The following is a 15288-nucleotide window of genomic DNA, read 5'->3' on the forward strand; positions in this document are numbered from 1 at the left end:
CACTAAACACATTAAATAAGTGTATACAGTAACTTCAAAAAGGGAGAAATGCTAAAAAACGAAATGGGCTGATGTAATAGAAAAAGGGTGAGTAAGGGATGTTACTTCAGACTTGGTAATCAGAGAGGGAACTGCTGAGAAAATGACAAATGAGCAGAAATCCAAAGGACAGGAAGACAGACATCAGAAAACCAGAGAAAAAAGGTTTTCAGACAGTCATAACACAAAGTTGTACAATAACTATGTTCAAAAAAATGAAGAAGGCCCATCTGGCTAAAATATAGTGAAAACAAGCGCAGTTTAAGATGAAGTTGATTTGGTAGGCAGGGACTCAGTCTTTTTTAAATCTAATTTAATTATTCTTCCTTATATTACTTTCAATCAAGTTTAATAGCCTGTTAAATATTTTTTGGCTGGGCACGGTGGCTCACACCTGTAATGTCAGCACTTTGGGAGGCCGAGGCAGGAAGATCACTTGAAGTCAGGAGTTCGAGACCTGCCTGGCAAACATGGCGAGATCCCACCTGTATTAAGAATACAAAAATTAGCTGGGTGTGGTGGCACACACTTGTAATCCCAGCTACTTGGGAGGCTGAGGCAGGAAGAATTACTTAAACCTAGGAGGAGAAGGTTGCAATGAGCCAAGATCACGCCACTGCACTCCAGCCTGGGCGACAGAGCAAGACTCCACCTCAAAAAAACATATATCTTTTAATTATTTTCTAAAGCAGTATATACATTACTCAAAAATAAATGCTAAAGAGCAAAAAACTTAATCATGTTATAGTGTTCTCCATCCAAAACAAAGCATCCAATCCCACTGGTTTTAGTGAAATGACTCAATCTTTCGACATACAGGCAGAAAATAAAAGTTACTGTGTTTGTCTACGATGCTGATCTCTCTTCTCTGTCACAGGAAATTCAGAGGGAATCCAATGGCAATAACAGAACAGCTTTTCCTTCCACACATTAGTGTGGTCCAGGAAAACAGCAAAGTTAATGAACTTTTAACAGGCATTTACAGGAGTTTCTAAAGATGTTTTATGGATGTACTCAAAGTATTCATAATTAAGGAATTACATTTGGTTTTCTTCTAAGACACACTAGTCAATCTTACAGAGTTCTATAAGATAAAAATCTTTATGCCTAAAATACCACAAATGAGAATTCACAACCTAACATTAGGTAGTTAAGTTAATTGATCTTGATTGCTATTTATTTTCCACCCTTTATTCCCAATTTGAGATGCTAGTATTTCATACCTTAAGCACCATTTTAAGTTTTATATTAAAATATAATAAAAGGCCGGGCGCGGTGGCTCAAGCCTGTAATCCCAGCACTTTGGGAGGCCGAGACGGGCGGATCACGAGGTCAGGAGATGGAGACTATCCTGGCTAACATGGTGAAACCCCGTCTCTACTAAAAAATACAAAAAACTAGCCGGGCGAGGTGGCGGGTGCCTGTAGTCCCAGCTACTCGGGAGGCTGAGGCAGGAGAATGGCGTGAACCCGGGAGGCGGAGCTTGCAGTGAGCTGAGATCCGGCCACTGCACTCCAGCCCCGGCGACAGAGAGAGATTCTGTCTCAAAAAAAACAACGAAAAAAAAAAAAAGTAAGAAAAAGAGGAAAGGAAAAAAGAAATGGGTGCATATAGGAACAACTTAGGTAAGGAAGGGCTAAAAATAAATGAAGTTATTATCAAATTCCTGTACAGCAAGTCATATTTATTCAAGTATATAATAAGTAAATGGCAAAGAATAATTAAATCCCTGTTTTTTTAATGTACATGCCCTCAAAGCTATTCAGGAAATGCCTAATTTACCTGATACATAATGTCATAAGCAGAAAGTTTCCAGTGATAAGACCACCTTTTACTGACCAATCACTTGAATTACATTTTACTTAGCATTTACTTTTCTTTAGGCACAACAAAAATGACAGCAAAGCAGGAACATAATTAGCATCCTGAAAACTATTTTACAAACTTTCATTGCATCCTGAAAACTATTTTACAAACTCTCATTTTTCAGATGACTTTGAAACACCTTATTTCTTTGATTAATTTAGCACCTAAAATAGATTTTAAAAACATGAATTTATCAAAGTCATAACTCTTCATCCCATTACTGACACTGAGCTAGAAAATGTAAGCTGTTCTCCATTAAAAAAAAAAAAAAAAAACTTTACATACATACCTTTTATTTTCAGCCAAACTGGCTCCTTCGTCCTTCAGCTGTTTACTTTTCTCAGCACAGCCTTCAAGAAGAATTTCTTTCCTACGTTTAATGGCATGAAGCCAGTTCCCTTCATCGTTGTCAACTACATCCTTCTCATCAGCAGCTTCAGCTTCAAACTGCTGGGAAGTGACCTTTGAGACCTTCTCACCAATTTTCCTCTTCCACCCAAAGGAAGCCATTCTGGAAAATTAAAAAGAAACAGCTTTAAAATTCAAACTTGGTTCTTTTTTTTTTTTTTAGATGGAGTTTCACTCTTGTGGCCCAGGCTGGAGTGCAGTAGCACGATCTCGGCTCACCGCAACCTCCACCTCCCAGGTTCAAGCAACTCTTCTGCCTCAGCCTCCCGAGTAGCTGGGATTACACACATACTCCACCCACACCAGCTAATTTTTGTATTTTTACTAGAGACAGGGTTTCTCCATGTTGACCAGGCTGGTCTTGAACTCCCAACCTCGGGTAATCTACCCACCTCGGCCTCCCAAAGTGCTGGGATTGCAAGTGTGAGCCACCGCGCCCGGCCCAAAATTTGGTCTTTTATGGAAGTATTCCAACCAATAGGTAAAGAGGAAATAACAGGATTAGACTATCACCATTTTTCAACCCGAAGTAGTGGCTGTAGGCAATAATCATCAATGGCCACTAACATCACTAAGAAAGACAACTAGACATCACACACCTCCTGATGGAGGCAGCATGCCACTCACGAAGTAAGTACTCCTACAAAAATTAACACTGAGTCAGATCAGGCCTCTACCATTTTAGAAGAAATACGGGATAAAGTGAACCATGTTCAATAACACATCAGAGATGCAGATAGCAAAAAACAGAAACTAAAAGAAAATAAAGCTGGTTTCTTCAAGAAATAAACCGCCAGAAAAGAAAGAAGAGAAAGAAGGGAAGTAACCCCTAGATTAAGAGAGACTTAAGAGACATACTAACCAACATAACCTGTGGATCTTGTTTCACTCTTGATTCAAAAAACCCAATGAGAAGAAAACTTTTTTTTTTTTTGAAACAAAGTTTCCCTCTTGTTGCCCAAGCTGGAGTGCAATGGCATGATCTCTGCTCACTGCAACCTCCGCCTCCCAGGTTCAAGCAATTCTCCTGCCTCAGCCTCCCAAGTAGCTGGGATTATAGGCATGTGCCACCATGCCCAGGTAATTTTTTGTAGTTTTAGTAGAAACAGGATTTCACCATGTTAGCCAAGCTGGTCTCAAACTCCTGACCTTAGGAGATCCACCCGCGTCGGCCTCCCAAAGTGCTGGGATTACAGGCGTGAGCCACCACACCCAGCCAGAAGGAAACATTTATGAAAAAGGAGGAATGGGAACACTGATTTGATATTTGATGATATTAAGGAATTACTGCTTTTTTTTTTTTTTTTTTTTTTTTTTGAGATGGAGTTTCGCTCATTCCCCCAGCTGGAGTGCAATGGCGCAACCTCAGCTCATTGCAACCTCTGCCTTCCAGGTTCAAGCGATTCTCCTGCCTCAGCCTCCAGAGCAGCTGAGATTACAGGCATGCGCCACCACGCCCGGCTAATTTTATATTTTTAGTAGAGATGGGGTTTCACTATGTTGGTGAGGCTGGTCTTGAACTCCTGACCTCAGGTGATCCACCCACCTCAGCCTCCCAAATTGCTGGGATTACAGGTGTGAGCCACTGCACCTGGCAAATTACGGCTATTATTTCTTTGGTGTGATAATAGTATTGTAATTATGCTTATAAAAAGAACCTTAGCTTTTAGAAATACAAACTGAAATATTTCATATGAAATTATAAGACATCTAGAAATTGTTTCAAAGTAATCAGTGGAGGTTGGGAGTACAATAGAAGAGATAATATAGATGAAGTTAGATTGCTTTTAATTGATAACTAATGAAGTTGAGTGATGAGTACATAGTGGTCATTGTACTTTTTCCTTTCATATGTGTTAAAACTTTCCAAAATAAAAAGGTTTTAAAAGATTCAAACTTGGTAAATGACTTAACTCACAAAATTATTGGGTAAATTTTAAAATAACAGATGCTGACTGGGTATGGTGGCTCACGTCTGTAATCCCAGCACTTTGAGAGGCCAAGGCCAATGGATCATTTGAGGTCAGGAGTTTGAAACCAGCCTGGACAACATGATGAAACCCCATCTCTACTACAAAAATTAGCCAGGCATGGTGGTACATGCCTATAATCCCAGCTACTTGGGAGGCTGAGGCAGGAGAATTGCTTGAACCCGGGAGGCAGAGGTTGCAGTGAGCCTGGGCAACAGAGCAAAACTGCATCTCAAAAAAATAAATAAATAAATAACAGATGCTGAACTTCTCAGTAAATCTGCAACGATATACAAATGTAAGAAATAAAGACAGGATAAATGATAAAACAAAATTAATGGAAATCCTGAAATAATTCAACAAATATTTATTGAGAGAAGAGATTAACTGAAGGATCCAAAAATTTACTAGTTGTATACATGGTCTTCAGGATACTGAGAAACACCGGGAACTGTATATTAATTGTATAAAATTCTTTATATCTGTGTACATTTTGGAGAATAGTGTTTAAGGTTTCATTCCATTCTTAAAAGAGTCTATAACCACAAGGAGATTTGGATCAAATGATCAACTAGAGAAATAGAGAAAAAAAGCAATGAACCAAAAAACGTAAAGAAAAGCAACGAATCAGAGGGCTTTATGAAACTACCAAAGAATGGGCATTGTGGGAGTATGGGAGGGAGAGAATTGAAAGAGTGCATTAAGTTCGAGCAGGTTTCAAGATCCTCATTACTGATGCACATGGCTGAAGTGATATATAAGCACAGGCCTATCTCAGAGTTGTTGCACGGTCAGTTCCAGCCCACTGCAATAAAGTGAATAATATCAAAAAGTGGGTCACACAAATGCTTTGGTCTCCCTATGCATATAAAAGTTACATTTACACTATACCATAGTCCATTAAGTGTTATAGCATCATCTTTAAAAATGTACGTCTTGCGGTGCGGTGGCTCAAGCCTGTAATCCCAGCACTTTGGGAGGCCGAGGCGGGTGGATCACGAGGTCAGGAGATCGAGATATAAAAATGTACGTCTTGCTAGGCACAGTGGCTCACACCTGCAATCCCAGCACTTTGGGAGGCTGAGGCGGGCAGATCACAAGGTCAGGAGTTCGAGACCAGCCTGACCAACATGGTGAAACCCCGTCTCTACTAAAAATACAAAAATTATCCGGGCATGGTGGCCTGTGCCTGTAATCCCAGCTAAGATCGCACCACTGCATTCCAGCCTGAGCAACAGAGCGAAACTCTGTCTCAAAAAAAAAAAAAAAAAGTATATGCCTTCATTTAAAAACACTTTATTGCTGAGAAATCCCAATGATCATCTGAACCTTCAGCAAGTCCTAATCTTTTTACTGGTGGAGAGCTTTTCCTCAATGTTGATGGCTGCTAACTGATCAGGGTGGTGGCTACTGAAGGCTGGGGTGTCTGTGACAATTTCTTAAAATAAGACAACAGTGGTCAGGCATGTTGGCTCACGCCTGTAATCCTAGCACTCTGGGAGGCTAAGGCAGGTAGAGGTCTTGAGCCCAGGAGCTTGAGACCAGCAAAACCTCATCTCTACAAAAAATTTGTAAAAATTAGGCGTGGTGGTACACATCTGTAGTCCCACCTACTCAGGAGATTGAGGCGGGAGGATCACCTGAACCAAGGAGATTAAGGCTGCAGTGAGCCATGATCGTGCCACTGGACTCCACCCTGGCACACTGGGCGACAGGGTTGTTTGGACAAACGGAGGCAAGATGGCACAGTTCCGGGTTCTTCACCATCAACTTTCCCGCGCCGGGGAAAGACACAGGTCGACCGCGCAGGCGTAACCCGACCTCCAACGGAGAAAAACCGGAACCCGCCTAGCCACGCCTACCGCCCGCCCCGACCCGCCTATGTCCCGCCCACTGCCCGCCCACTCCCAGGCCCAGGACATAAAAGCCACTCAGGGCAGGCACGGAGGGCGAACTTCCTCAGCCCCCACTCCTGTCGGGACTGCATTAGGAACCTCGCCCAAGAGCTCCACCGGCGACTCCCTTGGCCTCCCCTGCCAGAGACGGACGGACCTCACCCCTCCCCCACAAAGCTGGCTGACCAAAAAATAAATTTGCAGTTTTGCTCCTAGCCTTGCCTACTCGCTGGTCCTTTAATACTCACCCTGGTGAGCCTAGAAAGCAAATCAGTTTCCTAGAAAGCAAATCAGTTTCCTGGAAAGCAAATCAAGGGTAAGACTTTGTCTCAAAAAAAAAAAAAAAAAGACAACAATGAAGTTTGCTGCATCGACTGACTCTCCCTTTCATAAAAAATTTTTCTGTAGCATGCAATCCTATTTGGTAGCATTTTACCCACAGTAGAACTTCTTTCAAAATTGGATTTGATACTGTCAAACCCTGCCACTGCTTTATCAACTAAGTTTATATAATGTACTCTAAATCCTTTGTTGTCATTTCAACAATGTTAACAGTATCTTCACCAGGAGTAGATTCCATCTCAAGAAACCACTTTTTTTGCTCACCTCCAAGAAGCAACTCCTCATCCTTTCAAATTTTATCATGAGATTGCAGGAATTCAGTCACATCTTCAGGCTCCACTTCCAATTTGAGTTCTCTTACTATTTCCACCACATCTGCAGTTATTTCCTGCACTGAAGTCTTGAACCCCCAAAGTTATCCATGAAGGTTGTAATCAACTTCTTCCAAATTCCTGTTAATGTTGATATTTTGACCACCTCCCATGAATCACAAATATTATTAATGGTTATCTAGAATTAGAATCTTTTCCAGAAAGTTTTCAATTGACTTTGCCCAAATGAAGCAGAAGAATCACTATCTATGGTAGCTACAGTCTTACAAAATGTATTTCTTAAATAGTAACACTTGAAAGTGAAAATTACTCCTTGATCCATGGGCTGCAGAAAAGATGCTGTGTTAACAGGCATGAAAACAACATTAATCTTGTACATCTCCATTAGAACTCTCAGATGACAGGGTGCACTGTCAATGAGCAATATTTTGAAAGGAATCTTTTCTTCACGAGCAGGTCTCAACAGTGGGCTTAAAATATTCAGTAAACCATGCTGTAAACAGATGTGCCATCATCCAGGCTTTGTTGTTCCATTTATAGAACACAGGCAAAGTACATTTAGCATAATTCTCAAGGACAATAGGATTTTGAGAATGGTAAATAGACACTGACTTCAATTTAAGGAGTCAGCCTGTCTTCTGATGCTTTAAAGCCAAACATTGACTTCTCTGCAGCTATGAAAGCCCTGGAGAGTATCTTCTTCCAATAGAAAGCTGTGTCATCTACCTTGAAAATCTTGTGGCCGGGCGCAGTGGCTCACACCTGTAATCTCAGCACTTGGGGGGCCAAAGTGGGAGGATCACAAGGTCAAGAGATCAAGATCATCCTGGCCAACATGGTGTAGCCCTGTCTCTACTAAAAATACAAAAATTAGCTGGGCGTGGGTGGCGCACACCTGTAGCCCCAGCTACTCAGGAGGCTAAGGCAGGAGAATCGCCTGAACCCAGGAGGTGGAGGTTGCAGTGAGCCAAGATCATGCCATTGCACTCCAGCCTGGGCAACAGAGCAAGACTCCGTCTCGAAAGAAAAAAGAAAATCTCATTTAGTGTAGCCAACTCCATCAATTATCTTAGCTAGATCTTTTCTGGATAACATCAGCATGTGCTGCTTTACTTTGCACTTTCATGTTATGAAAATGGCTTCTTAAACCTCATAAACGAACCTCTAGTAGTTTCAAACTTTACTCTGGCAGCTTCTTCACCTCCCTCAGCATTCACAGAATTGAAAAGAGTTAGAAACTTCCTCTAAATTAGGCTCCTGCTTAAGGGAATACTGTGGCTGGTTTGATCTATCTAGACCACTCAGAGCTTCTCCATATTAGCAATAAAGCTGTTTTTGCTTCTTATCATTTGTGTGTTTACTGAAGTAGCACTTTCAATTTCATTGAAGAACTTGTCCTTTGCATTCACCACTTGGCTGTTCGGTGCAACAGGCCTAGCTTTCATCCTGCATTGGCTTTCAACATGTCTTCTTAAAATCATTTCTAGCTTTTGATTTAAAATGAGAGATGTCTTCCTTTCACCTGAACACTTAGAGGGCATTGTAGGATTAACTGGCCTAATTTCAATATTGTTGTGTCTCAGGAAACAGGGAGACGCAAGGAGAAGAGGAGAGATGGGAATAGCCAGTTGGTGGTACAGCATTTAAAACACACATTTATGGCCGGGCGCGGTGGCTCAAGCCTGTAATCCCAGCACTTTGAGAGGCCGAGACGGGCGGATCACAAGGTCAGGAGATCGAGACCATCCCGGCTAACACGGTGAAACCCCGTCTCTACTAAAAAATACAAAAAACTAGCCGGGCGAGGTGGCAGGCGCCTGTAGTCCCAGCTACTCGGAGGCTGAGGCAGGAGAATGACATAAACCCAGGAGGTGGAGCTTGCAGTGAGCTGAGAACCGGTCACTGCACTCCAGCCCGGGCGACAGAGCGAGACTCTGTCTCAAAAAAAAAAAAAAAAGAAAAAAAAAAACACACATTTATTAAGTTCACCATCTCATATGGGCATGGTTCATGGCAGCCCAAAATGATTACGACTGTTAACACCAAAGATCATCGATTACAGATCACCATAACAGATATAGTAATAATTAAAAAGCCTGGAATATTTCAAGAATTACCAAAATGTAGCACAGAGACACTAAGTGCACATTGGACAAATAGCACGAAAAGATTTGCTCGACACAGGGTTACCGTACAGTTGCAATGTGCAAAAACACAGTCTCTATGAAGTGTGATAAAGTGAAGCACAATAAAATGATCCCTGTAATCACTAGAAGGAAGGTGAGAAAAAAAGTGAGGGTGGCTGTGAGGTCATTCACATGGAAAGATCTACGATAATGGCAGAATTTGGAGGGGTAGGAAAATTGTGAGTCATATGTCTGAGTTCTTAATGAATATGAGAGAGATCCAATAAATCACAGCAATCAAGAAATATACAGGCTGGGCTGGGCACGGTGGCTCACGCCTGTAATTCCAACACTTTGGGAGGCAGAGGCGGGTGGATCACCTGAGGTGAGGAGTTCAAGACAAGCCTGGCTAACATGGTGAAACCCCGTCTCTACTAAAAATACAAAAAGTAGCCGGGCATGGTGGCGCATGCCTGTAATCCCAGCTACTTGGGAGGCTGAGGCAGGAGAATCACTTGAACTTGGGAGGCAGAAGTTGCAGTGAGCCAAGATTGTGCCATTGCACGCCAGCCTGGGCGACACGAGCAAAACTCCATTTCAAAAAAAAGAAAGAAAGAAATACACAGGCTGATATAGGTGAACCACAAGCTTTCTACAGGAACTGAGATTTTTTTTTTTAAACATGGAGGACTAATGGATTATAAATTATGCTGGGGAATAAGGACAATGCGAACTCTCTCCCCAGACTGATCGTAATATAGGAGAATGAGTTTCCCATGTTTGAAGATGATTATAAGTATCATAGGGGAAGATGGCTGAAAACGGGAAGCGTGGATATTATGGAACAGAAGTTAAAAGGCACACAGTGAGGACAACCTGAGAAAATACAGATCATTAGGAAAGACTCACAAGATATCAGTGTAAGACAAGATTTTTTAAAAAGTCTTGTATTTATGATTATCCCTAATGGTAACAAGAATGATGACCACGTTTTCCGGTTTCAAGTTTCCAAATGAAACTTTCTTTATTCATAATGTGAGGCACCAGGCACTGTGGGAACCCTACTAATACTAAAGGAAACCTAGTGTGTTTACTGGAGGCAAATTACAATAAAAATCATTGATCAAAGGAAAAAAAATTATAAAAAATCATTGATCAGATCTGTAGATTATATGAGGGGCTGTGATAGGGTGGGAAGGAAAGGAAAAAGTGAGAAACAGACCTACAGATTTTTTTAAATTCATAGGTCATTCAGACTCCGATTACCCTCCCCATCTTCCAACCCAAACCACTGTTATAAATGCTGGGGACAAGTACAGGTTAAGGCCCAAGGTGGTGGTTGTCAACCATATGTGAAAAAACCATGCACACTGTTGCCTCAGGTGTTTGGGTCATTCTCCTCCACAGATCCCTTGAGACCTTCTAGAGATCAGAGGCTGCAGAGGCCAGGACAGAATGAGGTAATGAGGGTGTGGGGGGCCTGATGCCACTAGCAATTGACAAGTTTAACCTGAAAGAGGGAGACAAAAATACATTCCTCTCAGACAAAAAGAAGTGTTAATACTGAGTGAAACATACAGGCAAGTTCAGGGATGGAGGGAAAGGAAAATGAGGAATTTCATGCCCTAAGCTTCACGTTTCTCCAGCAAACAGCGGCTAGTCACCTGCTCAAAGAAAAAGGTAAATAACATATCTGAGTTCTTGAGAAAAACCGAAAAGATCTAAAATAGTCACTGTGGAGATAAGGAAAAGCAACAAAGGATAAATAGAGATACCAAACAGTAGGATCAAGGGCCCACTACGGTGTAAAAGCATGAATCTGTTATCAAGGCCATTAGCGAAGTTTTATATTTTCTTCAAAAGTGTCTGGAAACCACAGAGTACAGTCAATTTCAATACACGATAAGTGCTACAAGAGAGTAAACAAAGGATGCCATGACATCAGAGAAGGGACACGTGAGGCTTTCTGGAGGACTTAAGCTTTGAAGAAAACTTAGCCAGGCTTAAAAAGGTGTGTGAATCCTAGAACATGCAAAGCACTTTCTGCATTGGAAAATTTAACACTCCCAGTTGTTTCAGATATCTTAAGCCGTACGAGTTTAGTGTTCCTCTGTGACTATCTGAACATGAAATTAAAACTTCTTATGAAGGAGGGTTTCCTAAGTCTAGTTAGAAGCACGAGGTGCCAACATCCTAGACTTAACATGTTTTTACCAGAATAAGAAACCATGTGGGTAAACCACAATCACACCGGTTTCATGTTCATGTTAAACTCATGAAACCAGACAAATTCAACCTTTTATACAGGATTATATTTCAGGAATGGCATAACAATTCTAAACAACGACGCTGTATTCTAAATTCCTGTACTGTTACAATGATCCCTATAGTAGGCGCTGAATAACTGTTGACGGCTTGACATTTACCCAGCTGCCAGAGAGGGCTTGTCTTGACTGTGTCTGAGGATGCAGTACCCAAAGGGAAAAACCACTACATGAACAAGATCAGGAAATCACAACAGCATCCTTCTGGGTAGAACGAGGTATTCGGAGGTGAGGAATCCAAGAAACGATTTACCCAAAAATGCCACCGCAAGAGAAAAACCAGTATTAGCGACTTTCCCTTCATTGGTCAACAATAATAAAAATGCTCAGAAAGGCTGCCCCGGACGTCACCTGCGCGTGCACGGACCGCCCCGGGCCGCAGACACCTCTCCAGCGGGCAGCGGCCGGCTCGACCCGCCCCTCCCACCTCGCAGCCTGGCGAAGGTGCCACTGCGGGCCCGACCCCCAGACTCGCTTGTCCCTGGAGACCAACCTTAGCGAACAGGCTCTACCGGATCCCGTCGGGTTTCTACTCCTATTCAGAAGGTCCTTTCAGCCCTAATCACAGCACCCACTCGCCTCGTTTTCCTCCTCTTCCTCAGCTTCCACCGCCGACCGGGCAGCCCCAGTTACCTGATAACGCCTCCCGAGTCCCCGTGTTTACATTCTTGCCCACTGGAAGCAGAAATTATCACGCCCAAATTCCTACCTGCCTGCCCTGGATCCCTGGTTTCCTAAGAAAAGGGTTTGGCCCACCCCGGGGCGTTCGAACAGTCCACAGAAGAAGGCAAAGGAAAGACGACTCTGTCTTTCTCCTCCGCCAATCCCTTCTCCGGGACCACAAATCCCAGAAGTCACCGCGGCCGCCCCCACCGCATGACCTTCTGGGATTTGTAGTAATCAGGGCCACGCGGCTGGGCGCGCCCTCTAACAGCAGCGCTGAGTGACCGCAGCGCAGGAGCGCGGGAAAATGACGCTGCGCGGGCTGAGGAGCGCACAAAGAGGAGCCGCCCTCGCGGTACCGCGCAGCGTCGCGTCCAGTCAGTGGGGAACAAGGTGAGGGGAAAACGAATTTACGGGATTCAAAGGATTAGGATATGCTCCTGCCCCAAAGGGGTTTATAGCCTAGCTGATGAGGTCGGCCAGACGCAGAGAACAGCTAGGCAAAACTCGGTTATAAAGGGCTCGAGGCGGCGGGGCGGGGAAGCTAATCAGGGAGGCTCGAGGCTGAACTGCAGCCTTCACGTGAAAGTTACAAGTGAGTTGGACCCGGAAGGCAGAATTACGGCCTGAACGTAGCTGTGCGTCATGTCTTGGAAATAAACGAGCACATGTAACAAAGGTAATCAAGATTGTTAATTTATCCAACTTTCCTGCCCAAAACACTCGTTTTTGGAAGTCATGCTTTCTCAGCCTCAGCGCCATTAACATTTCAAACTGGATAATGCTTTGTTGGGGGACGGGATGTCCTGTGCATTGTAGGGTACTTAGCAGCATCTCTGGTCTCTGTCCACGGGATGCCACCACTAGTCAGTTGTGACAGCCAATGGTTTCCCCAGACAGTGAAATTTCCCCTGGAAGAAAAACCACCCCTCCCACCCTGTCCCGTTGAGAACCATTGATGTCGACCAACATTGTCCTGAGGGTCACCGACACCCTTTCAAAGCCAAAATTATTTTCATACTAATATGAAGACGTGATTTGCCCTTTGCACAATGCTGACGTTTGCACGTGGAAAAGCAATGGTAGGTCAAGGTGCTGGCGCCTCCGCAGGAATTACAGTAATGACACCAAACCGTACTGGGAGCTCTTCTTCACCACCATACCCTCACAGTAAGAAAAATGGGCCGGGCGCGGTGGTTCACGCCTGTAATCTTAGCACTTTGGGAGGTCAGGAGTTCGAGACTAGCCTGGCTAACATGGCGAAACCCTGTCTCTACCAAAAATACAAAAATTAGCCAGGCTTGGCGGGGCGCACCTGAATCCCAACTACTCAGAGGCTGGCGTGGGAGGATCCCTTGAGCCTTGGAGGTCGAGGCTGCAGTGAGCCGAGGTCACGCCACTGCACTCCAGCCTGGACGACAGAGCGAGGCCCAGTCGCAAAAAAAAAAAAAAAAAAGAACGCTGTCTCCAGCATAAAAAGTTACTTTGTTACTTTATAATAAGTTAACTTTATTATAACCACCCTGACACTTAATATTCTTTGTAAAAACTTGGAAGTCCTCATAAAGTACTTCTGCTGCATATTGAAGTATGATGTATCAAAGAAGAGCTATTGTGAGATGGCATTATTAACTACTTTTTTTTCCTGGAACACAAATTTTACTAAGATGAGTGACAAACCGGTTATTCAGACTTGGGTATTTGACAAACCTTTCTTGAAAAATGAACGAAGGGAATCCGTAACTTCAAAAACAAGGAAAGGGAAAGGGGAAGAAGAAAGGAAAAAAGAGAGAGAAGGGGGGAGGGAAGAAAGAGAAAAAAAATTGAGTTTGTTGCCAATGACAAAATTCAAGACTTTAGGCAAAAAAATATGATTTTGGAAAAATGGTATTCACCATAATGATCTTGGCAGCTTCCCAGTATCTCCAGAATTTTGTGGTATCAGTCATTATTAGTTGTGACTTTTATTTACATTGTTTGCTTAAATATGTCAATATTTGTGCAGGCTGCATAAGTGAACCAGTAATATTTGAAAACGATCAATGCATGACTGCAGTAGCCAGGCTCCAAGATGGCATTCAGTCCTGGCATTCACATCCTTATGCACTGCCTTCCTACGTTATACCACGGTTGGTCTGTGTTACTTACAAAAGGCAGAAGTGACCGTTTACTTCTGATATTAATTATGAAAAACACTAAGGTGGTGGCAATGTTTCTTAATCTGCCTAGAGGTTTACATGGTCATGTTTCCTGTATACCTGAAACACTGAAAATTCATTAAGCCAAATACTTATTTGTGCACTTTTCTGTATATATGTCTATGAAAGTCTTAAATAAGAAAACATGTACCTCTCTAACAAGCCATCCAGAGGAGGATTTATCTTATGGTCACATTCATAGTGGTCTTTAGTTCATAGTAGCCATTAGAGGGAATAGAGTTTGCAGAGCGAGTAAGTGATGCTTGAAGCTGTGCGCCCTACCTAGCGGTCTTTGCTAAGTTTCTCAAGTAACCTAACCCTGATCTCCACTAGTGTGTTTCAGGGTAGCTCCCACTAAGTTTTTATACTTCACTCACCACTTCTCTACTAACTCTGACTGGTCTATGATCTTGATTCACCTAACATATTTAATATATGTCTTATGCTGTCTTTTTAAGACATGATCACTTTCCAAAATCCTTTAGTCATAATTTATTGGCATTTACAGTAAATTGAAGTTTATTTACAATAAGAGTTCAAAAATTCTGATTTTCCAAACAAGAATTTCTTGGACAATTCTTGTACAGCCAAGGTAAATACCTATAGCAATTTATACATTCCCTAAAAAAACCTTGTATACATTCATAACACTTTAGCAGTATTCTTTTGTTGTTTTAAAGATAACAGAGTGTCAACAATCTAGCACAAGCCCCTGCCTAACAATGCCATGTGGATACAATATTTAATACTAATTGAATTCTAACAGTAGTAGGACTATAACCAAATCAAGTGTTAGCAACTGATAAATGGTACTTGCTTTGGCTTTTATTGTATCTATCATAATGTTTTGTTCAAGTGGTTGGTTTTTAGATGAAATCAAGACTCATGTAGTTGAGACAAAAATCACAATGTTTGAGAACTTAAATGTGGTCAGGCACTATATTTTATATTTCTAGGTACATTTTGTTGTTGTTGTTGTTTTGGTGGGGTTTTTTTGAGACAGAGTCTCACTCTGTCGCCAAGACTGGTAGTACAGTGGCACGATCTCAGCTCATTGCAACCTCCACCTCCCAGGTTCAAGTGATTCTCGTGCCTCAGCCTCCCAAGTAGGTGGGACTACAGACG

The 15288-nt window shown here is 42.5% G+C and overlaps 1 protein-coding gene across 2 annotated transcripts in view; it reads right to left on the minus strand.

Annotated features, from left to right (window-relative positions):
* TTC33 (tetratricopeptide repeat domain 33) overlaps positions 1 to 12163 on the minus strand; it is a 43658-nt gene extending 31495 nt beyond the window's left edge. The window contains exons 1-2 of one of the 2 annotated variants that reach the window (XM_033179444.1): positions 12012 to 12163; positions 2195 to 2416 (exon numbers count right to left, since the gene is read on the minus strand). In XM_033179444.1, coding sequence (XP_033035335.1) covers positions 2195 to 2415 — 221 coding nt within the window. In that variant the 5' untranslated portion in view covers position 2416; positions 12012 to 12163. Of the gene's footprint in view, positions 1 to 2194; positions 2417 to 11795; positions 11988 to 12011 lie in introns of those variants that run through there. The other variant, XM_033179445.1, reaches the window with a different exon arrangement.
* Between the last annotated feature and the right edge of the window lie 3125 nt (positions 12164 to 15288).

Source organism: Trachypithecus francoisi, unplaced genomic scaffold (genome assembly GCF_009764315.1).
Source record: "Trachypithecus francoisi isolate TF-2019V2 unplaced genomic scaffold, Tfra_2.0 Lachesis_group2, whole genome shotgun sequence".
In the NCBI taxonomy this organism is placed as follows: Eukaryota; Metazoa; Chordata; class Mammalia; order Primates; family Cercopithecidae; genus Trachypithecus; species Trachypithecus francoisi.